The 26,647-nt window shown below is 44.5% G+C and overlaps 1 protein-coding gene across 3 annotated transcripts in view; it reads left to right on the forward strand.

Annotated features, from left to right (window-relative positions):
- The window catches only part of STAB2 (stabilin 2), a 175,571-nt gene that overhangs the window by 83,074 nt on the left and 65,850 nt on the right, over positions 1-26,647 (forward strand). For all 3 annotated transcript variants that reach the window (XM_047742543.1, XM_047742544.1, XM_047742545.1), the window contains 14 exons: positions 1,217-1,397; positions 3,793-3,886; positions 5,108-5,266; positions 8,223-8,318; positions 9,988-10,083; positions 11,546-11,593; positions 13,325-13,461; positions 13,896-14,010; positions 16,414-16,491; positions 18,727-18,825; positions 18,914-19,021; positions 22,304-22,435; positions 24,981-25,109; positions 26,387-26,443. In XM_047742543.1, coding sequence (XP_047598499.1) covers positions 1,217-1,397; positions 3,793-3,886; positions 5,108-5,266; positions 8,223-8,318; positions 9,988-10,083; positions 11,546-11,593; positions 13,325-13,461; positions 13,896-14,010; positions 16,414-16,491; positions 18,727-18,825; positions 18,914-19,021; positions 22,304-22,435; positions 24,981-25,109; positions 26,387-26,443 — 1,529 coding nt within the window. The remainder of the gene's footprint in view (positions 1-1,216; positions 1,398-3,792; positions 3,887-5,107; positions 5,267-8,222; positions 8,319-9,987; positions 10,084-11,545; positions 11,594-13,324; positions 13,462-13,895; positions 14,011-16,413; positions 16,492-18,726; positions 18,826-18,913; positions 19,022-22,303; positions 22,436-24,980; positions 25,110-26,386; positions 26,444-26,647) is intronic.

The raw sequence follows: 26,647 nt of genomic DNA on the forward strand, positions 1-26,647 counted from the left end.
ACCCAGGCGCCCCAATGTTGGTGTCTTTATGGGGCCAAGAAAGCAGGATGCTGAGGCCAGGGGAAGCCGTGGAGGTCTCCACACCAATACCTCCCATTCAGGTCTGTGGCTACCCAGCAGCCCAAGCAAAAGAGCCACCTCTTCCTTCTGAGCCCTTGTCCTTGCGGATAAAGTCCTGACTTGTTTAAAAGTTTATGAAAAGTCTTTTGTTTTAAATCCAGTCATGCTTTTCTAGCCCACTCACTGTGTCTCTCTTTTCTGTCCTAGTTGTTGGCTACAAGCACCCACACAAACTCCTCTCCTAAAGCCCTCCTGGGGCAAAATCACAGAAGCCTTCCTTTCTGATCATAGCCAAGCCCCCAAACCCTTGCCACCTGACTCGAAGGAATTTTGCATCCTTCTTTTCAACTCCTGCATGCATAGGAGCCTGAGTTGGAAGCGCACATTGCAATTTTTTAAAACACATCATCGAAAGCAAAGTAAACCACAAAAGTTTAAAATGATCACAGGCAAACAGAAATACCAGCTAATATCCTGAATTATGATGTTTGCACATAGGCAATTTTAGCAGCAAGTCAGGCAATGTGCGTCACCTCTCTGGGCCTCAGTTTGCTCATCTGGAAATGGGGATGATAAGAGTATCTACCCTCTGAGGCTGGTGTCTGTTAATGAGATGGTACTGTTAAAGGCTGGCCCAATGCCTAGAACAAGGTCCGTGTACAAATACTGGCCATCAGGTAGCACTGGTTTGCTGTGATAGAGCGTAAAGAACAAGTATGTAAGCTGCACATATGTCAGAGGCCACACCAGCATGAGAAACTGCTTCTACTGATTCCAGAAAGGTGAGAAATTTCCAGGCTGAGCTCTCCAACCATAAAGTAAATGAAGATTGAGTTCCTTGGCATCTTTCACACACACACACACACACAGTACACACACACACCTACATACACATACACACAAAGCACTTCTGGGACCGAGTTCTTCCCATCCTTGATGGGACAGTCAAGCTCACCACACACTGTCTCAGGCCCATAGAGAGACACTTGAGAAGCTAAGATATAGCCTCCAGAGCCCCCCGCAGCTCAGTCCCAGGTTCTTCTCTGATGGGCACAAGAAGGGGGTGAGGGGAGGTGGTCTTTCTCCTCCATGACCATGTGCCCCATTGCTGTGCTTGTCTCCCGACCCCCAAATATCCCTCTTCCTTCTCTTCCAGAATGTCTGTGCATTTCCGGAACATGTAACAACAGGATCGACAGTGACGGGGCCTGCCTGGATGGCACGTGCAGAGAAGGCTCTGCTGGGAGATTCTGCCACAAGCAGACCTCCACCTGCGGGCCCTACATGCAATTCTGTCACATCCATGCCACCTGTGAATACAGCAATGGGACAGCAAGGTAAGCCTGTAGGGTACCACCCTTAAGAGCCCACAGCTTCTGTGCCACCTGTACATAGACCCAGCCCCTATCTCAACTCTTTGCAAACAAAGGCCTGTTTCCTCCAGCTGCCAGTGTGGCCTTTGTGGATAAAACCTCAGACTGAGCTGGGTTCAAACTGCAGCACTCCATGCTCTGAAACGTACCAACTGTGTGACCTTGGGCAAGTTACTTAACCTCTCTGAGCTTCACTTTTCTTCATCAGGACAATAAGGATGATGTTGCCTATGTAGTAGGGCACTTGTGGAGGTCATAAAAACTGGATGTAAAAGCACCCAGTACCAGGGGCAGCTGGGTGGCTCAGGTGGTTAAGGGACTGACTCTTGATTTTGGCTCAGGTCATGACCTCAGGGTCTTGGGATGGAGCCCCGAGTTGGGCTCCATGCTCAGCAGGGAGTCTGCCTGAGACTCCCTCTCCCTCTCCCTCTGCCTGTTCCCTCACTCAAGCTCTCCACCTCTCTCAGATAAATTAAACCTTAAAAATAAAAAAAAGGCACCCAGCACCAGAGCCAGCCCATCATAGGTGTTCAGTCATGGAAATTATGATTATTATCATTATTCATGTGAAGAAATGAAAATATGTCCACCAATGTCCAACTCTTTAAAAAAAGCCCTTACTTCCTAGAGCCATTAATAATAACTCTCCCATTCAAGGCATCTTACAGGAAATCGGGTCTTGGTCATTAGATCACCATTTGTTTCCCTAATAGTGTCTAACGTATGCCCTGGGCTTGGAGATGGGGGAGATGGAATGTCAGAGGAAATTTTCCTCTCTGGGACCATCTCTGGTTCAAAGGCAGTAACCACCTCAAAAAAATCCTGGGAAACACAGAGAAAGTCTGATAATCTTGGCCTCATTTTTACAGCACTTTTCTTAATTTGTAATTTGCATAGTTAGTTACTTCCCTGTTTATGACCTGTCTCCCCCACTAGACACTAGGGTACTGCCTACTAGGGTAGGCAGCTTGGGCCCAGAGACTGTCCTTTCTCCTCCACGGTAGCACGACAGAAATGCATCTGCCTCGGGAGTGAGGATCTACATCTGTGCATAAGGCAAAAATCACATGTTATCCAAACTGTCCTTAAAACCTCTGAAACCACTCACAAAGGGCTATCGACACGGGTCTGTATATACTACATACACTTAGGTAAATCAAACACTGTTGGAACAGATTAATCTATCTTTTCATCTGGGGACCAGATAAAGTGTTTTGTTCCTCATGGAGCCTTGATACATGAAAAATAATTCTATTTAAGTTCTTGTGAAGCACCTGTGACTGAATTTGAGGCAAACCATTTAGGCTCTGGTGGAACCACAGGGGACACAGCACCTCTTAGGAGAGTCTTAATAACTATTGGTGGGCCAGATGGATGAATGAACGGCCCATTTGATAGTTAAAGTATCATGGCGGGATATTTTGAGAGGAGCATCTCAAAGGGTGAGGAGACAGTCAACTATGTGAGCTCATGGAATCAGGCACTTTGAGAGGGTGGTGTTCCAAAAAAAGGAAGTCTGAGGGACCAGAGAAGGGGGGGTGTCTCACCTGACCAATTTTTTTTTCATTTTTCATGTATCATTTATGAATTGAATGCCAACATATCTATAGTCATCATATAGGTTTTTTTTCCTACAAATCTAACCATTATTTTTCAATATTTTACAAACTGACTCATAGAAGAGGGGCGCCTAGGTGGTTCAGTTGGTTAAGCGTCTGACTCTTGGTTTCGGCTCAGGTCATGATCTCAGGGTCATGAGATCGAACCCCACATCAGGCTCCACAGTCAGTAGGGAGTCTCCTTGAGATTCTCTCTCTCTCTCTCTCTCTGCCCCTCCCCTCTGTGCTCTCTCTCAAATCAGAAAAAAAAAAAAAAAACTGTCTCGTCGAAGATATGGTAGTTGTTCTCTGCGGATCCATAGATAATAACTAGAGGCAGAATCCCACCCCAATCAAAGCAGTGACACTGCCAGATATTGGACCTCTCAAGGGGCAAGTGCATACAGGAGTCCTGCTAAATGCTCCCCATGCTTTATCTCACTCCCTTAATCTTCACAGCTTTGTAAAGGAGGTTTTAGACTCATTTTCCAGGCGAGGAAACAAAGTCTCCCAGAGGTTAATGGACTCAGCCAGGGTCACACGATGCTAAGAGGTGGGGCCTGAATTCCCTCTCGGGCATGTCTGACTGCAGACCATCCCACCCCCAGTGCCTATGCCACCTTTACACCGGCTCTGCCCACAAGGGCAATGTGTCAGATGTCTGGCCAGGAACCGTTCACCCCCTGGCTGTCTGGCCTTTTCCTGGGTGGTGGCTGCTTACATTTCTGGGGCTGATTTTGTGCACATGCTCTTCATTGCAGCTGTGTTTGCAAACCAGGCTACAAAGGGGATGGAAGCCTCTGTTCAGAAATGGACCCTTGTGCAGAAATCACGAGGGGGGGATGCAGCCGAAATGTGAGTGTTGCTCTTTATTTCCAAGCTACCTGGTTTCTTAGGAAATCCTGAGGGAAGGCCTTGAAAAAAAGTGATATCTGAAGGCTTTTCATTGCATGAAGCACATTTGCCAGAACCTTGAGTTTTAAAGACGATGCCAGGGCCTTCTGTGAGCTTCCACTTCCTAAATCTGTGTGTGCAGGGGATGTCCCAGGATCACAGGAGTTGGGGTCTTTGGGATCTTAAAAACACAGCCTGAGAATCAGATATTAGAGGTTATTAGTAATAAGCCAGTGATTCAATGTTACAACTTACAAGCAACGTGAATGTCTATGATCTCATTTCTTATTTCCCATCCCAAGCCAATAATGTTCTTACTCCCATCGTACTGATAAAGAAACTCAGGCTTGGGGACACTAAGTGACTTCCCCTAAGTTCTATTATTGGGGAGAGCCCAGTCACATAGCCCAAGCCCACAGCTGCTTTTGAATATCCCTGCTACCCCCAGGACCTCATCACCTCCATTCCCTATGCACAGTTTGCTACCTGGTCTCCCCGCTGCCTCGCTGGTCCACCTGTGCGTTCATTGCGCATCCATAGCCAGAGTGACGTGAAGCAGATTGGGTCATGTTTCTCCCATGCTGAAACCCCTTCAGGAGCTAGTGTGGCTTAGAAGGTGAAATCAGATGGGAATGCCTTGCCCCACCCCATCAGATCCCCCTGGTGCTGGTCCCACCCTCTCCACAATGAACCTGGCACCTCCTTCCTCTCCCACTGTCCTTCAGCCTCCTAGGGTGCTCGGGCTGAGAGGCCTGGAGTTGCTACAGCGGTTAGGAGCTTGAACCTCAGCATTCTGGAGACAGGGTTGCTGAAGTTTTGTGCTGTGTGACCTTAGGGAAGTTACTTACTCTTCTCAGCCTAGCTTTCTTATCTGTAAAGCAGATAGTAACAGGACCTTCCTCAAGATCATGGGTTATACCAGCGAAACACTAAGAACGGTCCCCCAGCTCCATAAATGACAGCAATGTGCCTGGGGCCAGCCATTAGCTGGCCCACAACAAGCAACACTGTTCTCTAAATTGTCTCCTGTTTTCCATGGATCTCGGTGCAAAAGTGCATTTTAATCATTTCTATCTCACTCCATGCAAACAAGCATTTCTAAGGGGTACATTCTGTTTTTGCTTTTGGAATCATGTGGCTGGACTGAGTTTTAGAGATTCGCTGCTGCTTTCCACCCCACAGGCAGAGTGCGTCAGAACTGGCATGGGGACCCACACATGCATGTGCCAGCAGGGATGGACCGGGGACGGCAGAGACTGCTCAGAGATCAACCACTGCCTGCTGCCAGGTGCTGGCGGCTGCCACGCCAATGCAACCTGTTTGTATGTCGGCCCCGGGCAGGTAGGTGTGCCGAGGCAGAGAGCAAAGGGGAGCAGGACTCCTCTGGTGGCTTTTACCCGCTGGACACAGCAGTACTTTGTCTAGAACTTACTGCAGCTTTTTAATCATTTGTAGTAGTGAGCATGGGTTATCATAACTAACCTGTGACACAGGTACTATTTTTTTTTTCACCTTTTGACATTCTCCACTCATTTAGCCCACCCCCACCTCACCCCAGCCTCTGGCAACCACCAATCTGTGCTCTTTATCTGTGTGTTTGATTTCAGGTTTTGGGGTTTGGGTTGGTTTTGTTAAGGTTCCCTATATAATTGAGATCATACGGTATTTGTCTTTCTTTGTCTGATTTATTGCACTTAGCATAATGCCCTCCAGATCCATCTATGCTGTCGCAAATGGCAAGAGCTCATTCTTTTTCATGGCTGAGTAATATTCCATCGTGTGTGTGTGTGTGTGTGTGTGTGTGTGTGTGTGTGTGCACGTGCGCACCTGGTTTTTCTTCCATATCTTGGCTATTGTAAATAATGCTGCAGGGAGCATGGGAGTGCAGATATCTTTTCAAATGTAGATAAATATTCAGAAAGGAAATTGCTTGAAGGTATGGTAGTTCTATTTTTAAAAATAGTTCTATGTTTAATTTTTTGAGGAATCGCCATACTCTTTTGCACAGTGGCTGCGCCAGTTTACCTTCTTACCAACAATGCATGAGTTTCCTTTTCTCCACTTCTTCGCCATCACTTACTTTTTGTGTTGTTGATAATAGGCATCCTATCAGGTGTGAGAATTCATTCTGGTTTCGATTTGCATTTCCCTGGTGCCAAGTGATGTCTAGCATCTCTTCATGTATCTGTTGGCCATCTGTGTGTCTTCTTTGGAAAAAATGTCCATTCAGATCTTCTGCTCATTTTTCAAAAGGATTGCTTATTGTTTTGTTATTACATTGCCTGTGTTCTTTGTATATTTTGGATGTTAACCATTTCTTAGATATATAATTTGCAAGTATTGTCTCCCATTCAGTAGGTTCCCTTTTCATTTTGTTGATGGGTTCTTTTGATGTACAGAAGCTTTTTAGTTAGATGTGGCCCTGTGTGTTTATTTTTGCTTTTGTTGCCACATAGGTGACTAGCATTAGTCCCATCTTACAGAAGAGAAAACAGGCACAGAGAAGCTAAGTAATTTACTAAATCATGCTGTAAGATTCACACGCAGACAGTCTGACCTCAGAGCCCCCTCTTAAGCACCTGACCACACTTTATAATTCTGTAGCACTCTACAGTCTGTGATCACCTTCACTTAACTTCCTGAAAGGGAGACTGAGGCAGAGAAAGCTGCTGCTCAGGAACCAGTCTGCACTTGGGAGGTAATGACAGCTGTACTGTGACCATGGCCGTGGAAAAGTCCTATTCATGAAAGAGCTTACTGCAGTCTTATGTCTCACCATGCATTTGGCAAACAAGTGTATTCATTTTTTGCCTCACCTAAATTACCAGATTGCATTTGAGAAACACAAAATATATCCTGGTCTCTGTAATAGTTTGCTAAGGCTTCTGTAACAAAGTGTCACTAACTAGGTGGCATAAAACAACAAAAAGGTATTGTCTAACAGTTTTGGAGGTTCTAGCTCCAAGATCAAGGTGTGGGCAGGCTTGGCTCCTTCAAAGGGCTTGAGGAAGAGTCTGTTCCATGCCTCTCTCCAAGTTCTGGGTGGTTTGCAGGCAGTCTCTGACATTCCTCAACTTCTCCATGCATCATCCTGGTCTCTGCCTTCATCATCACAGGGAGTTCTCCCTGTGTGCATGTCTGTGCCCGAATCCCCCCTTTTCATGAGGACACTGCTCATATTGGATTGGGACACGTCCCATTCCAGTGTGACCACATCTTAACTAATTACATAATAATAATCCTACTTCTAAGTGAGGTTACATTCTGAGGTCCTGGTGTCAAGATTTCAACATGTGAATTGGGACTGGTCATTTCAACCCATAATACTATCTATCCCCCTCTCTCTGCTCTTTCTTTCTGTGGATAAAGGCATCCTAATATGGGAGATGGAGGAAGAGAAAGGTTTTTTTATAGTGCCATATAAGAAGTAAAATACACTATCTCTAGGATTGCCCTAGAGTTACCAGTAGTTAACTGCCAGTAGTTATCAGTTGGCTTGAGAACTTCTAAATATTCCAAATAGGCAGAAATCCTCATTACCATGAATACTTATATAAAAAGACAAACCACATTTGGCTCAATATGTTAAGGTTGGGGGATACAGGGAGGTGCTACCCTGATACCAAGTGGAGAGGATTAAACACCCATATTTATAGGGTCTTGCCCTGCCACATAAAGATGTATATGGGTGCTTCTGTACACATATACTTTCATCTCAGAAACAAACATTTACCAGCGCCTGGGTGGCTCAGTTGGTTAAGCTCCTGCCTTCAGCTCAGGTCATGACCCTGGGATCCCCTCCTCCCTGCTCATGCTCGCTCACATACTCTCTCTCTCCTGCTCTCAAATAAATAAATAAGATCTTTTTAAATAACGACACACACATTTACTTTATAAAACACACATTATGAATGATACATTGTTAAAGATAAAAATTCATAAATAGAAATTCTATTCCTTTCTTCCCACAACTTCCTGGGTTGTCTTGTCTCATGTATGGCACTTCTGGGATAATGAATTCAAAAAGAAATACCAGGGAACTCTCAGATGAAATGTAACAGAGAATGTGCAGATCAAGAACTCTGGAATCTGAAGTACAACAAACAAAACACATCGACTCAGGGGGCCAAACAGCTATGACTTCCGTGGCTTGTTTTTCAGGCCATGTAATGACAAGGCATGAAAGACACTTGTTTTCTTTTGTTTTTTCTTTTGTTTTTCTTTTTTTTTATTTCTTTTTAGCGTAACAGTATTCATTGTTTGTTTTCAATCATCTCTTCTGTTCTTGGAATTATAGAATGAGTGTGAGTGCAAGCAAGGATTTCGAGGAAATGGGATTGATTGTGAAGCAGTCACTTCATGCTGGGAACAAACTGGGAAATGTCATCCACTGGTAAGTTACTTCATTTCTTTCATCCTTTAAAAAAAAAAAGGTTACTTGAGAAAGAAAGAAGTCTAGTTAATTTCTTATCTAGAACCTACTAATGAATAAAATCTTTCCTCCTCCCAAAGAGAGTCCCCAGGCAGAATGTGAGTAATTCTTACAAATGTCACTCCAATCCAGAACTTGGATGAACAAATGTACAATTGCCAGATAAAAAACAGCCTTCCCAGCTCAGTCAGAATGTCAAATAAATAACAATCCTTCAGCATGAATATGTTCCACAGATTACATAGGGCAAATTTATACTAAAAATTATCCAGAACCTCTCTGAAATTCATATTTAACTTGATATTTTTTATTTGCTAAACCTGGCAATTCTTAATTGACTGGATGACTGGACTCCCATTTTGAATGTCAGAACCTAACAAATTATTGGTGAAAATGCCCATCCAACAGTAGCTTGTGCCTTGTGTCTACATTATGGAAGAACAGGCAAAGATATTAGAGCTGATCATGTTCATGTTTTCAAAAGAACATCATTAAGCACCCAACATCAGAACCAAGGAAGACAACCCTTAGTCACAGTTCTTTTGGGTGCCAGTAACAGAATCCACATGAATCAACTTAAGCAAAAAAGGAATTTGCAGGGAGTCCTCCCAGGGTAGCTCCAAGGGCAGGAAATACAAGTAGACCTCCCAAGGATCCAGAATCAAGACCCAAAGACATCAAGATCAAGGCAGCCCTTTCCTCCAAACCTCTGAGACTATGTGATTGTTCATGTTGCTTTTCTCTGTGCATCGCTTTCTCTTTGTCTCTCGCTCTCTCCCAACTTTAAATGCTCCCTTTGTATCTTGGGGTACACAGCTCCCTTTTCTTAGATCAACATCACCCTCCACCCCCAGTGATGCCCACTAACTTATTGGCAATTTATGTCCCAATTCCAAATCATAGGAGAAAGGAGCTGGCCATCCAGGGGTCCAGGGATCCAGGGGTCCACATATGAGCCAGTCATTTCTGGCCAGGGAATGTGGTGACATATTAGGAACATGGTTGCCAGAGCCTACTGCTATGTGGGGGAGGGTAGTTTTTAAAGAAAAATAGAGGAGATGCTCCCACAGTATCCATTTCTCAAGAATCATGAGAGCACTTCATAAATCTGAAGGAGACCCAACACTTTTGCTTCATTTAAGACCAATCAAGCCCTGATGTTCTAATGGTGAGAAAGTACTGCAACTGTCTCTTCATTCCAAAGCACAGAAGAACCAACATAGAGTCGCCAGATAAAATAAGTACAGGACACCCAGTAAATTTATGTTTCAGATTGACAATGAATTCTTCCTCAGCATCAGTGGGCCCCAAATGTTACATGGGACATGCTTATACTAAAACTTACATGTTTATCTGAAATTCAAATTAACTATATGTCCTGTACTTTTATATGCTAAATCTGTGAGGGATGAAAAGAAAGAATTTAATTGTGATTAAGTAGGAGCTGCACCAAACATACAGACAGGAGACTTTCCTTGCAACAGGGCTAGGTCTGTGGGTCCCTCCTAGCATCTTTCAACCCCAAAGTTGCAATTCTCACCTTTGATGGAGCCTGAGGGCTCGAGGGTGTAACTGGGAGCTAACTCTTTGTTAGGATGCCAAATGGTTTCTTTTATCTTTGTTTTATCAGGCAACCTGTCAGCTTACTCCTTCTGGCCTCTGGAGTTGTGTTTGCCAGGAGGGCTATGAAGGAGACGGCCTTCTGTGCTACGGAAATGCAGCCGAGGTAAGTCATCCAAGATGAACTCGTGCGCAGAATAATAAAGACAAAACTCTTAAAAAAAAAAAAAAAAAGCTCTTGGCTAGGATGCCTTTAAGTATTCTACCAGTCTGTGCTCCAGAAGATCATACAGGAAGTAAGCTACTCACTCATTTTGCAAACAACTTAGCCTCACAGCTCCCATTGCCAGCTCGGCTCCCCGTCCCAGGGACCCAGCCTCCCGGCTTTCTGCCATCAGCTCAGGTCCCATCTACACAGTCCTCTCCCTTGGAGCAGCCCCTTCTGGGGATTACTCACACATCTCAGCTCTTGTACCTGCCAGTTTACTTGCTGACTATGTGACAGGTATTTACTAATTCATCTGATAACCTCAACTACTTTCAAAAAGGAATTGAGACAACTCTGAGATTTGTTGCCTCATTGTAAATTTGTATATGATAACTATTGCCATTCTCATGGTGTTTGATAATTTTAAAATGCTTTCCCTTACAAGAATGTTCATAACCCCAGCAGCCAGGCATCCTCATATTCATTTTTCAGGTAAGACTTGAGTTCTCAGAGATGTTAAGTGACTTACTCAAGATCACACAGGTAGTGGTAGATGGCAGATTTAGGAAATGAACCCAGTCTTTTGGAACTCAAGGTCTAGTGCATCCTTTAGCACTCCTGCACACATGACTGAGGTATTGGTGCTGTGGGAATCTTTCCAAGTCTTAACTTTCCCCAAACAAGTGTAAGTTATGTGAGAGCAGAAGTCATCTTTTCCCTTTTGTATGCCTTCCCTTCATTCCAATCTGGTGCCTACAGCCGCGGTTCAATATATATGTTCATGAACATAGTCCACAGTGGAAAGTTGAGAAAGAAGAGTGGCTAAGACGTCCTGAGCATGTCCCGCATGCCAGCCTCCATTCTAAGCACTTTAAGACATTAACTTCTCCAAATTTCACACTGACCTATCAGTTGGAGCTTTTATTATCCCCATCTTACAGGCAAGAACATCGAACCCAGAGAGACCAAGTAACTTGCCTAAGGCATTAGGCAATGGCCAGACCAGAATGAAAACCAAGGTGGTCTGGCTCCACATTCCACACCACTACTCAATGTTGGCTTGGAAAGGGGGCTGTCATTGAGCTCTGTGCCCCTCCCTAGGGTGGGGCATCATGCCCTTAAAAACTAAATTCTGGAAGAGCTTCAAGTGGTGGTTCCATCTGAAGTTTCTGGAATTACTTCTTTATCTTGAGTAGAGAGGCTAAGGGAGCTCCTAGCATGAAAGAACTGTGCAGCTCTGGCACAGGGAAATTCAACTAGTGGGCTGCCATTCCAGTTGGTGCGGAAAATGAGCTGAGCCCAGCCCCGGGAAGGCTAAGTGCATGCTGTTCCGCGGTTCTCTGTGGTCATGCTCATTCACTATTCCTTCTCTCCTGTTCTCTCTGATCTCTCCCTCCCTCCCCTGCACGACACGAATAAGGAATTGTCATTCCTCTCCGCGGCAGCTATATTTAACCAGTGGATAAATGTGAGTACCTTCGTTGGAACTTCAGAAATGTATACAATTTTAGAAATTTGGAATGCATGTAACAGAAAACTGAAAACTCAGCTGGTAGGAAGGAGGGAAGACAATTGTGTAGAGCAGTGGTCCTCCACCCTGACCACAATTTAGAATCACATGGAATGTCCTGTTTAAATAGCCATGCCTCGGCTCCCGCCACAGACACCCTGACTTGACTGATCAGAGGGGCACCCTGGTCATCAGGGCATTTTCAAAGCTCCCCAGGTTGGGGCGCCTGGGTGGTTCAGTGGGTTAAGCCTCTGCCTTTGGCTCAGGTCATGATCTCAGAGTCCTGGGATCGAGCCCTACATCGGGCTCCCTGCAGGGATCCTGCTTCCCCCTTTCTCTCTGGCTACTTGTGATCTCTCTCTCTCTCTCTCGAATAAATAAATAAAATCTTTAAAATCTTCCCAGGTGATTCTAACATGCAAGCAGGGCTAAAGCGTTCTGGTCTGGGTTAAGCTAGAGGGGTCAACTTTTCAGCCAATTAAAATATATATGTATCACTTCACTCATTGAGAGGTCTTTTTTAAAAAGTCAATGTAATTCATTACTGCCATTCACCGAGTTGGATTTGGGGTTTATAGTTGTAATCTGGGATAATCCATGGGTATTTAGCTCTTTGCCCAACATGCTCCGAGGAGCTTCTTCCTCTCCCCTGGAAAGTTCTATGATGAAGAATCCAATCCCCACTATACCCAGTTGTGGGCGTCTCTGTCATCTTTGCATGAGTGGGCCAAAGTGCCATCACGACTGCTGATATATCCCCTCTGAGAAGACACATGCCAAGATATGGAGTGCCTGGTCAGCACCAACCTGGGACAGCTCCCGATTGCTTCTGTGTGGAGCCTCTCCACCCCTGCCACATGAAAGAACAGGGACTCAGAGTCCGGCTGCACATGCTGACTTCCATATAGGCCAAGCCCACATGCATAAGCTTGCCCAGTGGCATAGTGGACCCAGATCATCCCAACTCACGAGAGCATATCTTCCCCAAACTCACCTTCAGTGCTCTCACACTGGTAGCTTGAAATCAGCCATGGTGGGAGGATATACACCACAGAAATCAGGGGATGTTACAAACCAGGGCTTTTTGCTTGTTTTTCTTGGGATCAGTTCTTAAACATAAGTGTACCACTTCAACCCAGAATTAGCTCTAGGTCTGATTTCAGGCCTCCAGTCTGTCCCCCATGCTGAAACATTTCCTGTAATCTTCCCACATCCTTATTCCTACGGCATCCAAGTGTTCTTTTTTTTCTTAAGATTTTTTAAATTTATTTTTCAGAGATAGAGAGAGAGGGAGAGCATGAGCAGGCAGAGTGGCAGTCAGAGGCAGAGAGAGAAGCAAGCTCCCTGCTAAGGAAGGAGCCCGATGCAGGACTTGATCCCAGGATTCCAAGGGCTCTTAAGGCTCACACATCCACACACAGGATCATCAAGACTATTCTCTGGTTCTTTGTTTAGAGACCTGGAAAGTTTGCCTTTTGACAAAGCTCACACATTTAAATAAAAAGAATGTGTCTCAGAGAATATGAGGTACCAGTGGGTGGGATGGATTTGAGACAGGGGTCCCTAAGACCTTGCCAGTGTCCCTGAAATTACTTCCCTGGGAAGTCGTCATCTCTGCCAAGCATTCAATCCACTCTGTCTGTCCTCTAACGTGAGCCAGGCCGACTTTCTTTCCCTCCTGTGATTCAGAATGCTTCTCTACAACCCATGCTGTCGGCTGCCTCAAACCTCACTGTCCTCGTGCCTTCCCAGCAAGCTATTGAGGACATGGATCAAGATGAAAAAACCTTTTGGTTGTCCAAGAGCAATATTCCAGTCCTAATAAAGTAGGTATTATGTATTTTATTCTTCATGATATCTTACCGGCATCCATGTGAACAAAGTTCCGTAGAGGGAAGCCACATGGTCCTTGAGAACCACAGAAACCAGCATGTTCTAGGACACTCCTCACCTCCTTCCCCCAGGATGGTAACAGTTAACATTATGGACAGCCAACTCTGTGCTAACTACCTCACGTATAACTCAGTTTATCTTTCAACAACCCTAGGAGACAGGCATTAAAATTACACCTATTATACAGATGTATAAACTGAGGTATGGGGTGATTCCATAACTAACCCAGGGCTCCATGGCTGATAACTGCAGGGGAAGAGTTTGAATCTGGTCATCTGGCTCCAGAACCTATTTTCTTAACTATTCAATGATACTCCTTCATGCATTGTTATTTCATGATAGCCCTTCTGGACTATTGTTGTTTTAGGTACCATATGCTGCTGGGCACATACAGAGTAGCAGATCTGCAGGCTCTGTCATCTTCAGACATGCTGGCAACGTCTCTGCCTGGTAACTTCCTTCACCTGGCGAAGGCAGATGAGGTAAGAGAGTTCTGTAACCTGTCTGCTAAGTGGAAACATGTCATTTATGTTTGTGCTGCCTGCTTTGAAGGTCTGTGTTATGAAAATCTCCAAACATGAGCAAAAATAGCCCAAGAGGGTGCCTGGGTGGCACAGTGGGTTAAGCCGCTGCCTTCGGCTCGGGTCATGATCTCAGGGTCCTGGGATCGAGTCCCACGTCAGGCTCTCTGCTCAGCAGGGAGCCTGCTTCCCCCTCTCTCTCTCTGCCTGCCTCTCTGTCTACTTGTGATCTCTCTCTGTCAAATAAATAAATAAAAATATTTAAAAAAAATAGCCCAAGAATAGAATGTCCATGGGGGCATCACCCAGCCTCAACAACTGTCAACATATATTGATACACACACACACACACACACACACACACACACACACACTCTCACACGTTACCCTCTAGTAGAGATGCTCTAAAATGTAACCCTCCACCCACAGCTTGGCCACAAGGCTCTTCTTGGCAGACCACAGACTGATCCTGTGAAAGAATCCTGGGTGAAATGATCCTGTGAAAGGATCCTTTCCATGATTCTGGGTAAAGGTTTCCCAATTTCACAACTGTGGCTATTCGTATGTGATGAACTAAAAGCTGTTACCAGTAACCAATGCGTTGAGTGACTACAGGTTACAAAAATTTGATGTCAGGTTAGAATCAGTCAACCAACCTTTACCGAGTACCTATGAGACACCAGGGGCTCAGTGCTGATGTCAGAGCAACACACAAGGAAGAGCCACCACCCCACGGAGGCTCAGCCTCTGGAACTTACCGCTGTGTGTCCAGACTTGGAGTCAGCCTTGCGTTGGGAAGTTTGGCTGCCTTGAGGCCTATGCCAGTGTCTGACAGCTCTGGCTATGAATTGCACAAGGTGAAAATGAAGATTTTACTGGGAAGTGAGAACTGCTGCATCAGTGGGCTATGAACCACCATCTAAAATGTTCTGGGATTACTGCTCTAAAACATTTTTACCTTCCTACTCATCAGTGACAGAGATGATGTCAGAGAAGATGACAGAGTGCTGTGAAAAGGGTCTATGGTTAGCATTGCTGGAATGTATGTGCCTCATCAGATCATTCTTTGTTGAAAGCAGAAAAGAGTTGCATACAGTTCCATGGATTCTTGGCATATTATTGTTCTAATTCTAGTACATTACATACCTGTATCAGACAATGGGGTTGTGCTCCATTGGTGTTTTAAATCATTGTTTCTCCTAACAAGCATGAGCTGAGCACCTACCCTGGGCAGGCTTATCCTGGGTTCTCTGCATTCAGAGACAAATCAATGGGACCCTTGACCTGGAGGAATTAACCACCAAAGACACATTTTAATGAGTTCCTGGATCTGATACAAATGTCACCCTTTAACCAAAAGAGATGTGCAAGGCAGCCAGGAGTGTTTTTCCAGGGCCTTCACTGAGTGACTTGGGGGCTGTCAGGGTAAGACAAGTCCCCTTCTGCACTTAGGTTCCCAAGAGGGATTTCAAATAAAGGGTAAGGGTGGGGGAAGAAAGGAAAGTAGAGAGTGGAGCCAAGCTGTGCTGTGGCTGGGTGGTGGCTGGGTGAGTGTGTAGGTTGGGTAATAAATATTCTTGAAAAGTAACTGGGTTCATTTGGATCAAGAAAGTCAGGGGCTGTCCATATGAGTTTGCTAAGGCTGTTATAACAGCATACCACAAAGGGAGTGGTTCAAACAGCAGAACATTTTGTCTCATGGTTCTAGAGACCAAAGGTCCAAAATCAAGGGGTGAACAAGTTTGGCTCCTGAGGGCTGTTGGAAGGGGCCATTCCAGCCTCTCTCCTTGGCTTGTTGATGGCCTTCTTCATGCTCACACAGCATTCTCCCCCGACCATGGTCTGAGTCCAATTTCCTCTTCTTAGAAGAACACCAGCCATGTTGGAGCAGGACTGACTACAATGATCTCATTGTAATGAGATTACCTCTGTAAATACCCTATTTCCAAATAAGGTCCCATTCTGAAGTACTGGGGGTTAGGAACCCAACCCTACGAATACTGAGGACACAGTGCAACCCACAACACCATCTACAGGGTTTTTCAGACTACAGGTTCACTTTGGTGAGCCTCAACCAGCAGTCTTTGAATGAAGTAGAAAAGAACAGAATTGGTATTCAGGGGCCTCCCCAAAAGTAGAGGAAAGTATCATTCCATTTTAAGTGTGTGTGTGTGTGTGTGAGAGAGAGAGAGAGAGAGAGAGATGCCTAGTGTGTCACAATTTAAAGATATTTCTAACTTCAAGTCATAGTAAAAAATGTGATAGTCACTACTGCTTGAGAAGTATAAAACCCAGAAATAGTTTCAATCCCTGAATTTCCTACCCTATGGAGATTTACCTTCCCACTGTGCTTTGCATTTACAGACTGTCACAATTGAAGGAGCATCTGTCATTGACGGTGACAACGCAGCCACAAACGGTGTGATACACATCATCAACAAGGTACACGCTTGCCACCTGCCATGCAGACAGCATCTCCTCTGACTTCAATTATTACTTCTGCACAGGATGCTTGGTAGGGGATGTGGGGGTGGAAATACGTTCCTCTAATGGAAAAGTAACCTGTGTTGTGCTCCATGACATTAATGTTCAAACTGCTTAGAGGTTCTCTTCATCCAGTCAGACTCCGTTCTTACTCATTCAGCCTTTATTTGGCAATGGCCCCTACATCAAGTGTGACCAAATATGTTATATTTTTTATTTATGTGAATATCTTAATCAAGAACTGGAGGACAGGCAAGTGGTTATGCATTATTTTTCCTCTCCCCTTTCTCCATGATTTCACCCTAAAAAGATAGGGTAAGGAAGTCCTAGAAAAATATGGAAAAGGGTAGATAAAGTATTTTGAAATTTTCATTTTCTTCTAAGACACAATGCAATAGTATTCAAAGGTACAAAATAAAACAAAAAAGTATAGCGGGAAACACAGTTTTAAGCTATCCTGTAATTTTCTGTTACTATATTAGGATTTTCATTGAAAATTAAGGTTAGAATTTAAGGTATATTGGGAACTTTCAAAAGGTGGAAAATTGGAAAAGACAATTAACTAATAGTACTTTAAAATTATCCTCACTTGGCACTTCTATACTCACTTTTGATTTTAATTTACAGAAAAGGTCAACTATTTCTGTGCAGGAAAGAAGCTATTTGTAAGATGCCTGGGTGCATTATTTTGCAAAACCTTGCAATTCCCTTGTATTACCAAGAAACATTAAGAAAAACAACATTTTGGGGGCACCTGGGTGGCTCAATGGATTAAGCCGCTGCCTTCGGCTCAGGTCATGATCTCAGGGTCCTGGGATAGAGTCCCGCATGGGGCTCTCTGCTCAGCAGGGTGCCTGCTTCCCTCTCTCTCTCTCTGCCTGCCTCTCCGTCTACTTGTGATCTCTCTCTGTCAAATAAATAAATAAAATCTAAAAAAAAAAAAAGAAAAACAACATTTTTGAGCAACTGATCACTTGTAGGGAACTATGCTCAGTTTATGACATCTTAAGATGCAAATGAACATTACTTATCAAGGGTATTTTTCTTCTCCAATCCTGGCTTTCCTATTAAAAACCTTTAAAAAAAAACATGAAATTACCTCTCGTTATTTACATTTCTGATGGCCATGCCTTATTAGTACAACAGCCCCTGAGCCCATCTCCCATCCTGATCGATATTATCATGAGGCCAATTCAAGTCTCAGCTCCTCCCTGAAGCCTTTCTGATCCTGCCGCCCATATCATCAAGGATGGCATACAGAATCTGGGGACCCACTCATAGCAAGCTATGTGAACTTGGGCAAGGGATATAACCTCTCTGAGACTCATCTTTCTTCCCCAGGAAGAACAAAACAACACCTTCTCTTTCTCAATGCCTACTGCCTAGCAGACCTTCCCTCAATAAATGTTGATTTTACTCCTTTCTCCCTCCTCCATAATTCCATGGGATTTAGGGGTATAGAACTCCTTTGGTACACTGTGCCCTCTTGTACTGATAGTTCTTCCTCACGGTATAGTCCCAGACCCCCAAGTGATGGCATGTCTTGGGGATGGGGGAGCTGTGTCTCTGTGTCCCTCATCAGCACCAGCCTCTACCCTTGTACGTGGTAATAACTGGAATGATTGACAGCGTAGTAGGTAACAGGCCTTGTACAATACATCACGTCCCATTATCTCCTGTGATTTTTACTGCAACCCCAAGACAGTAAATGCAACTGTCCTCAATTCACAAGGGAGACAAGTAAGGCTCCTCAGGGTTAAGTAACTGGACTGAGGAAGAAGTGATCTGACCACAAAAGAATCCTGGATGCCTGTCATCTTGTTCAAGTTCTCTGGTTAGCCTCTGGGTTGCACTGGCTCCCTAAGGACCTCCTCCACCTGCCCTTGGACACCGTGGGCACCTTTGCCAAGGCCACCATGAACACGTGTGCAGGGCATGCTCTGCATATCAGTGCCTGACCTCAGGGTAGCGTGAGGCTCACCCCCAGCCCACTTCACTCCCAGACTGTGCACCCTCATTGGGTGTTGCCAACCGTCAGAGGAAAAGGTGTCCTTTGTTAAATTTGCAGAAGTGCTTTGTGGACTAGCAGGGGTCCTTATCATTGCATCTCGTCATGTTACATGACCCTACCTACCATAGGGCAGCAAGCCCTATGAAGACATGCTAACAGATTCTGGGGGCTTCCTTTCCCAGGTTTTGGTTCCCCAAAGAAGCCTAACAGTCTCCTTGCCAAACCTGCTCACCCGGCTGGACCAGATGCCCAACTATTCCATCTTCCGGGGCTACATCATTGTAAGTACCATGTTCTCTGCACAGCCCGCTCGCTCAGGGTACCTACGCAGGGAAATCCCTCACACCTTCTTGTCTCTTGCCATCACAGCAATATAACCTGGCCAGTGCGATCGAGGCAGCCAGCGCTTATACTGTGTTTGCTCCAAACAACGACGCCATTGAGAATTACATCCGGGAGAAGAAGGTCACAACTCTAGTAAGTACTGGGAACGATAACCAGGACAATTATTTTCTGAACATTCAAAGTCAACATTTTTCAATCCATTAATCATGGACCATTCCACTCTCTCATCAAAACTTCCTTGTCCATGTCCAGATACTTAAGGCAAACTTCTGCCCGTGTGTCTCATTCACACTCCCGGAAGTTCACACTTGGGCCCCAGTACAAGGATGCAGGTGTCTCAGGAATCTGGAAGGATCCTCCTGGTCTCCCGCCACTTCCCCACCCTGGCCTCTCTGGTCCCAGGCAACTGAAATGTCAGGGGCAGGGATAAGGAGGAAGTGGGTCATCTCAGTCTTCCTCCTCCTCTTCTCCCTGCCTCCATCCTCCCTGATTCCTAACATCTGGGTCTAGATAGCCCAAATCTGTCAAAAGATTTTGTCAAAGAATATCAGGCTCCAGTCATGCCACTCTGTGCCTGAAAAACCTTGGATGGATCCCCATTTCTTACAGGATGGCGTTCAGACCACCTGCCCAGGTATCTGAGGCCTCTGTCAACTGCCACCATTCATCTTTCATTCAGTGGTTGCTCCAGAATTTTCACTTAGGAGCCGGGGTTGCCCTCCCCCCAACCCCCACCCCATGATGGGAGGACATGTTTGAAGCTATATTTGTACAAAAAGCACACTGTTTTCCTTTATATCTTCAAATAAGGTGGCTGAGACAGAGACCCTAGAGAAATATGGATGGACATCTGAAGTTCCTCTAAGCTGTCCTAGGGCCCACCTATTCTCTACAGAATCGCCCTGGTCTAACCAGAGTGACAGTCTCAGAGACCCCAAACAAGCCATAGGCGTGTTCAGTACCTTTGTTCATATCTACCCAAACATGCAGACACACATGCACACATGTGTACATGCACACACTGCCCCCCTCAATCAGGAAGCCTCCCCTTCGGTCTTCACCTCCAGAATCACCCCCACCCATTCCTCAAGTCCAGTCTGACCTCCTCGGGGAAGCTGGCTCACCACCTGAGCCAACTGAAAATCTCTCCTGCCTCTGAGTTCAGACCATTTGCTCGCCCTTCAGCATCTGTATGGTGTGACGAGTTGTCTTTTCAAGCGATAGGGCCTTAGCTCCCCAAGGAGCTTATAAAGTCTGTGAGGGCAGGAACGGTATCCTACACTTTTGTGACTGACATGATGAACAAGTAGGGTTCTTGGGAGGGGTCAGAAATCACCTTTACTTTGTCTCCCCTTCCCTGCTCTAGTCCCTGTGAACCTATTCAGTGGGAAATATTCTTTTCCTGCCTTGGCATGAAACTTCAGGCAATCCCATGACCTTTCTGTTTCCCCCAAGAGTCCTAAGATCATTTGAAGTCATAAAAAGAGTCTCCATTAAGTTAAGAAAAAAAATTCCAGCCCCTCTAATAATCAATACCTTGAGCTGGATTTTAAAATCACATTTTCTCTCATGGTTCCCTGCTGGGGTTTTGTCCAGGCAGGAAGCTGGAGGAGGGCTTGTTGTTCAATCAACCAGGATCCATCAGGAGACTGAAGTCATACCAGAGGGAGTTTAATATTATGAATTGATTATTGGGTACAAAGCTGTATAAGTATAACTGAAATGTTAAAAGGAGAGAGAGAGAGAAATCACAGAGGTAGCGACGGCAGGAAGCATCTAGACCCCAAAGGCTAGGAGAACAAATGAAAGAGGTTAGAATCACCAAAACTTAGAAATACAGAGGAAGAGCCCCGCAGAGCTGTAGCTCAGACCTCAGTGGAGGGGATACTGGTCATCTGGTGTCGCTGACCCTGGAGGACGGTCCCTCGGGGTTCCAAGACCCAGACTCTAACAGAAGGTGTTGCCCAGCAGGTGCTGATGTCTGAGAAACTGCCCTCCAGAATCAGCTACCACTTCCAGGGTGCAGAGCGGGGCTGGGGTGATGCCCATAGGAACAGGAAGCAAACAGGATGAGGAAATGCCTTCTCCTTCCTTCTGCTCTAATAGGCCTCACAGTCTCTTTCTAGTGCTTTCCAGTGGGAGAGCCTTACGGGAGCCCTGTCAAAGGAAAAATGTGGACCAGAGTCCTGGCCCCAGGATCACAAAACAGAATGTAGAGGGTGGGTTTGGAGCTGAAAGACAATCAACTTAATTAACCTCCTATTCCCTTCCCTGAGCTCATTAAATTCAGTGTGGATTGCATCGGGTCTGAAGTTGAAGGCCTGAAAGTCTTGGTGGTCAAGGGGAGACCTTAAAAGGGTGGGAAGGTTCTTAATTTAACTGTCACTGTCTTGAGATGCCATTGTTCTTCCTAGGCCGGGCCAGTGTTTCAAAGCACTCATTCATGCTGTCTCTCTCTGTCTCATTCTCTCTCTCTCTCTTTCTCTCTCCCTCCTTCTTTCTTTCCTTTTTTCTGTGAATCCATAAAATACTTATTAAGTGTGGAGAAAGAAAATTCTCCAAAGATCATGTTGATTAATGTCTTATAGGGACCTTTCTCTCTCTTTCTCCATCTCCTCCCTCCCTCCTTCCTCCTTCCCTCCTTCCTTCTGATGCTCTGGTGGTTCTTTGGAGACCCCAAACATAATTGGTGGTCTCTGACTGTTGTCCCCTTGACCTGTGTGCATGCACCCTAGTCCTGTAGTCATTGATCTCCTCGTTGGACCCTAAGCATCCAGAACCCGCCTCCAGCTTTTCCCCTGGGGAAGCCTGTCAGCCCCCTAGGCCACCATCTAAGATAGAACCTAAGGCCCCAATTTTCTCTGACCCTGCCACACCTCTGGCCCACAGGACACACATCCTCTCTTGTCCCAAGCCAGCACTGGGAGTCGTGGGCCTGTCCCAGTGCTGGGACACCTCTCGGCCCTCCACAGTGGATCAGCCATCCGTGGCACGAGATTGCTCAGGTCTGAGTACAACCCCAGTCCCACAGGCCACCGTATCTGTAGGGGACACAGATCATATTCTTCAAAACATCCCAGCGAGTCTCCTCTCATGGCCCTTGGGGTGAAAGGCAGGCTGGGGACTCTCTCTTCAAAGAAATCATCTTTAAAATCCTCCCTTGAGCTTCATGCCTTCAGTCCAGGTCTTAGGGTGATAGCAGGAGTTCTGGACCATCCCATGTGGAAGACCGTCACGTGTGAGGTGATGTGTCTCAGCTTTAGTATTTCATACCTACTGCCTTGGTCAGACCTTGCCGTTCAACAAGTTATTGTTCTAGTAATTCCCACAGGGCTGGGCATGCTGGGGCAGCCCACTAAGTGACTGGGGACTATCTGACCTACCAGTTGACTTTCAGTCCTGAGTGTTTTGCAGGAGGAGGACGTAATCAGGTATCACGTGATCTTGGAGGAGAAACTCCTGAAGAATGACCTGCACCAAGGCATGCATCGGGAGACCATGCTGGGCTTTTCCTACCTCCTCGGCTTCTTTCTCCACGATGACCAGGTACAACCCTTTTACTTAAAACCCAGGAGTGAGTGTCTTAGCTCCTATCATCCGTCATCACTTCCATGTTGGAATAATCTCACCAGTACCTCCTAAGCCTTATCCACAAAAGACAGTTGTCTGTCTTTCACCATAAAGAGCAAAGAGACTGCCCAGCTCCCCGCTCACCCTCCCTGTCACCAGCCTTTGCATAATTTACTAATCATGGTATTTGAATTCCAACAGTCACAAGTGCCCTCTGACCCTGATTCCTAACGAACCCAACAGTCCACAAGCAGTCTCTAAGATAGAAGACCTGACAGCAAAACCCAACACCCAGGATGCGGCACTGACTCCACAGGGCCAAGTGACATGTGGAATCCAGCAGCCAAATGAATAATGTCACGATTCCTTGATCATACACACCCTGGTCCCAGGACAGGCTGAACCCCATACCAGGACGCCAGTATTTATCTCACACAACCACTAAATATTTCAGTGTTCAGAATTCATGAAAAAGAATTGATGAAACTAAATAAGTTAAGTATTTCAATTATAATTCTAATGACATATTTCAAAGATCAAGGAAGAATATTCATTTATGAAAATTCAACAAGAAACTCACAGTGTAACTCTAGGATAAATTCTCATAAGAAAAAGTAATAAAAACAAATTATTGTTTAAGATAAACGAGGCATGATATTAAGAGGAAGAAAGTTTAATCATGGACTTTTTTACATTACTAGTAGTTGATCCTTTTAAAAAGTGCAATGTTAAAACAATGTTCTCAGTAGTATCATCACTGAATCACTTGTGATTCACTAGAAATTATAATCACAAGTGATTCACTAGGAAATTATATTTATATATAATTATATATATATAACTTTTTATTGGTAAAGAACTTAGATTTTTTTTATCTGATCATTTCTTACTTCATCACATAGAGATGAATTCTTTTTTTTTTTATTTATTTTCAGCATAACAGTATTCATTGTTTTTTGCACCACACCCAGTGCTCCATGCATTTCTAATGCAGTTAGTTGAATCCATTTCAACTCTGTCATGGTTATTTTCCATTTGTTTGGAAATTCTTTGATCTAGAGCAATTTTACATGAGAGGCTTTAACTTAAAATAAATAGTTCTATCTCACAGTAGAGGTTTTGCTCTTATTGGTAACTCATTTACTTTCTCTTAGGACAATAGAGTTGCAGGAAAAATCTCTCTAACCCAGAAAACTTGTGTTCCAGTAAAAATTTTAATGCAGCGCATAATTCTCTAGGGGCATCTCACAGTGAAAATGACTCAGACGTTTTGAAGGCCAAATCAATCGTATGATAGCATCAGAAGTTCTGTCATTTTGATATTTTTTAAATAGTTCAGCTTCTCAGAATTCTGGAAGTTCATGCTTCAACCACCATTTGACAGCACCTGTAAGGTTCCTTGCTAGTTTTCCAAATCTACACAAACACTAGAAGACCTCTGTGGAGCTCGGCCATGATTTATCTCAACACCCAATGGAAAGTCACCTGACTCCAATTAAATCATAAGGGGCTTTAACATTCCACAAGAGTTCAAATTTCAGCAATTGAAAGAGTCATTTTAATAGTGCTGCTGTGGGGAGTTTGTGGATGTTCTTAATCATTTTTAAACCCTTATTGGATACAAACTTAACATTTTCTTAGTACAATAAAGACTCCCCCTTCTTCCAACTCACACCTACTCAAACACACACACACACACACACACACACACACACACTCCAATTCTTGAAAAAACCCTTTTCCCCACTTATATTAGTTATATTAATGAACGAATAGATGGATTCACTCATTTTGCGTTAATCATTAAGGTAGCCTCATCCTCTTAAAAAAATCAAAACAAAACACTTTGCAACTCAAAGTTGAAGTTGAATTAGCAGCATATAATGCAGAACATCTGAGCACTTGCCACACACTGGGAAATGAGAGTATCTGGTGGAACACTTTTCACAAACAAAACCACTTTAAAAAATGCTAATTATTTTTATTCTTAAATACCTGTCACTTGGCCTTTCTAAGGGCTGCTCACAAGCTAACCATAGAGATGTATGGAAAGGCCAATGAGTTTCATTCTCCATGCCTTGGTTTTAGAATGCATTCAGACCTCCAGGACCACCAGTCCACAGCACAGGAGAGCATGCCCAGGGAGCCATTTTGCCGATGGGACTCATGTAACAATCATGATTCAGAATTCTTCAAACGCCATAAACCAACTAATGGGAGGGGTGGATAGAAACCTGAGAGATGATCTGGAACAGCCTTTTCCTTTTACAAAAAAGGAAATTGAGATTCAGAGAGGAAAAGCAACTGGCTTGAAGTCACACAACCAGATGGTACCAGATGCGGGACCATTACTTAGACTTTCTTCCCCAGGAGAGATCTTTCCTCTACAGAGTGCTACCTTCCAGGTGAATACTGGACTATCTCCGAGACTGCTATGATATTGATAGCCTCTGATCCTTATTGTTGCTATTTCCCTTGAAATCACTATAATCAAATTCACGTTCAACACTCTTATTTACAGCTCTATGTAAATGAGGCTCCGATAAACTACACCAATGCGGCCACTGACAAGGGAGTGATCCATGGCTTGGGGAAAGTTCTAGAAATTCAGAAGAATAGATGTGATAATAACGACACTACTGTTGTACGAGTAAGTTATACCCAAGGCCAACGATGCACCTGTTGGCTTCATTTTTTATTGTTTAAGCATAAGGTTTGTCTATCAAGGTATCTCAATTCAGTTCAAAAACACACTGAGTGAGCATCTCTGATGTACGAAGAGGCAGAATGAATTTGATTCTATAAAGATAAATAAGACATGATCCCTGCCCTCAGTGGGTTCACAATCCAGTGCAATGAATTGTACCTCGGTGCGTGGGAACTTTCCTGGAGGGTTGTACTAAGCAGGATTCTCAAGCCATAGTCTTCCTCAGACAGAAACATGCCACACCTAGCATAGGCGCAGAGAGGAGGGGGGCGATGGTCCACCTATGGCAGGTGTTGCCCAAGCCTGGTCTCCTGGGACAGAAAATATAGAGTTGCATTATTTCAGTATAACAGAGGATGCGGGAATGGAGACTTTTCATTCCAGTCCATGGGATGGTGTAGGATCTTTCCATAATAGTAATGACTGCTGACATTAGGGGGCACTTATGTGCTAGGCACTGCACATATTTTATACTGCTATAATGGTTTTATATGGGTTCATACACATGTTACATGTATGAAGCCATCCTCACCACACCCTACAAAATAGATACTATTATTATCCCCATTCTACAGATGGGGAAAATGAGCCAAAAGAGGTTAAGCAATCTACCTAGATTCACAGAACTAACAAGTGGTGGGCTGCCTGGGTGGCTCAGTGGGTTAAAGCCTCTGCCTTTGGCTCAGGTCATGATCTCAGAGTCCTGGGATCAAGCCCCGCAACAGGCTTTCTGCTTGGCGGGGAGCCTGCTTGCCACTCTCTCTCTCTGCCTACTTGTGATCTCTGTCTGTCAAATAAATAAATAAAATCTTTTAAAAAAAAAAAAAAAGAACTAATAAGTGGCAAATAAGGAGTTCAAATCCAGGCAGTCTGGCCCCAGAGCCAGAACCGTGAACAACCACATTATCCTGTCTGGTGGGGGCCAAGTTAAGAACTAGTCACATTGGCCTCCTCCTGTTGTAGGACTGGGTCACATTTAAAAATGTCTGTCATTCTCAACTTGTGCTCTTTGTTTTATAATATAATATAATGTTTATAAACCTGAGTCCTTAGCTCCCAGGTGCTCCCAAGTGTTGCCCAGATGAACTTCCCTAATGTCTTTCTGGGTTTCAGTTCTACATCCTACCTTCAGCTCCAAGGTCTGGAAAATACTTGCAGCCCTTTTGCACTAAAAGTAAGAATGGTGAAATGTTCACCTTGCCTTTCTGTGTTTTACCAAGGGAAAATGTGGAAAGTGTCTCCAGCAACCGGTCTGCCCATTTGGAACTAAACAACTTGTAAGTATTTTGTTTGCTTTAATTAAGTAGTTTCCAGATCCCAGGAGGTCCAAATTAGAAAATGAACCTCAAAGAAAAAAAAAAGAAAGAAAGAAAGAAAGAAAGAAAGAAAGAAAGAAAGAAAGAAAGAAAGAAAGAAAAGAGAGAGAAAGAAAGAAAGAAAGAAAATGAACCTCAAGCATACCTCATTTTCACTGCTCACAA

This window comes from Lutra lutra, chromosome 8, assembly GCF_902655055.1.
Source record: "Lutra lutra chromosome 8, mLutLut1.2, whole genome shotgun sequence".
Taxonomy (NCBI): Eukaryota; Metazoa; Chordata; class Mammalia; order Carnivora; family Mustelidae; genus Lutra; species Lutra lutra.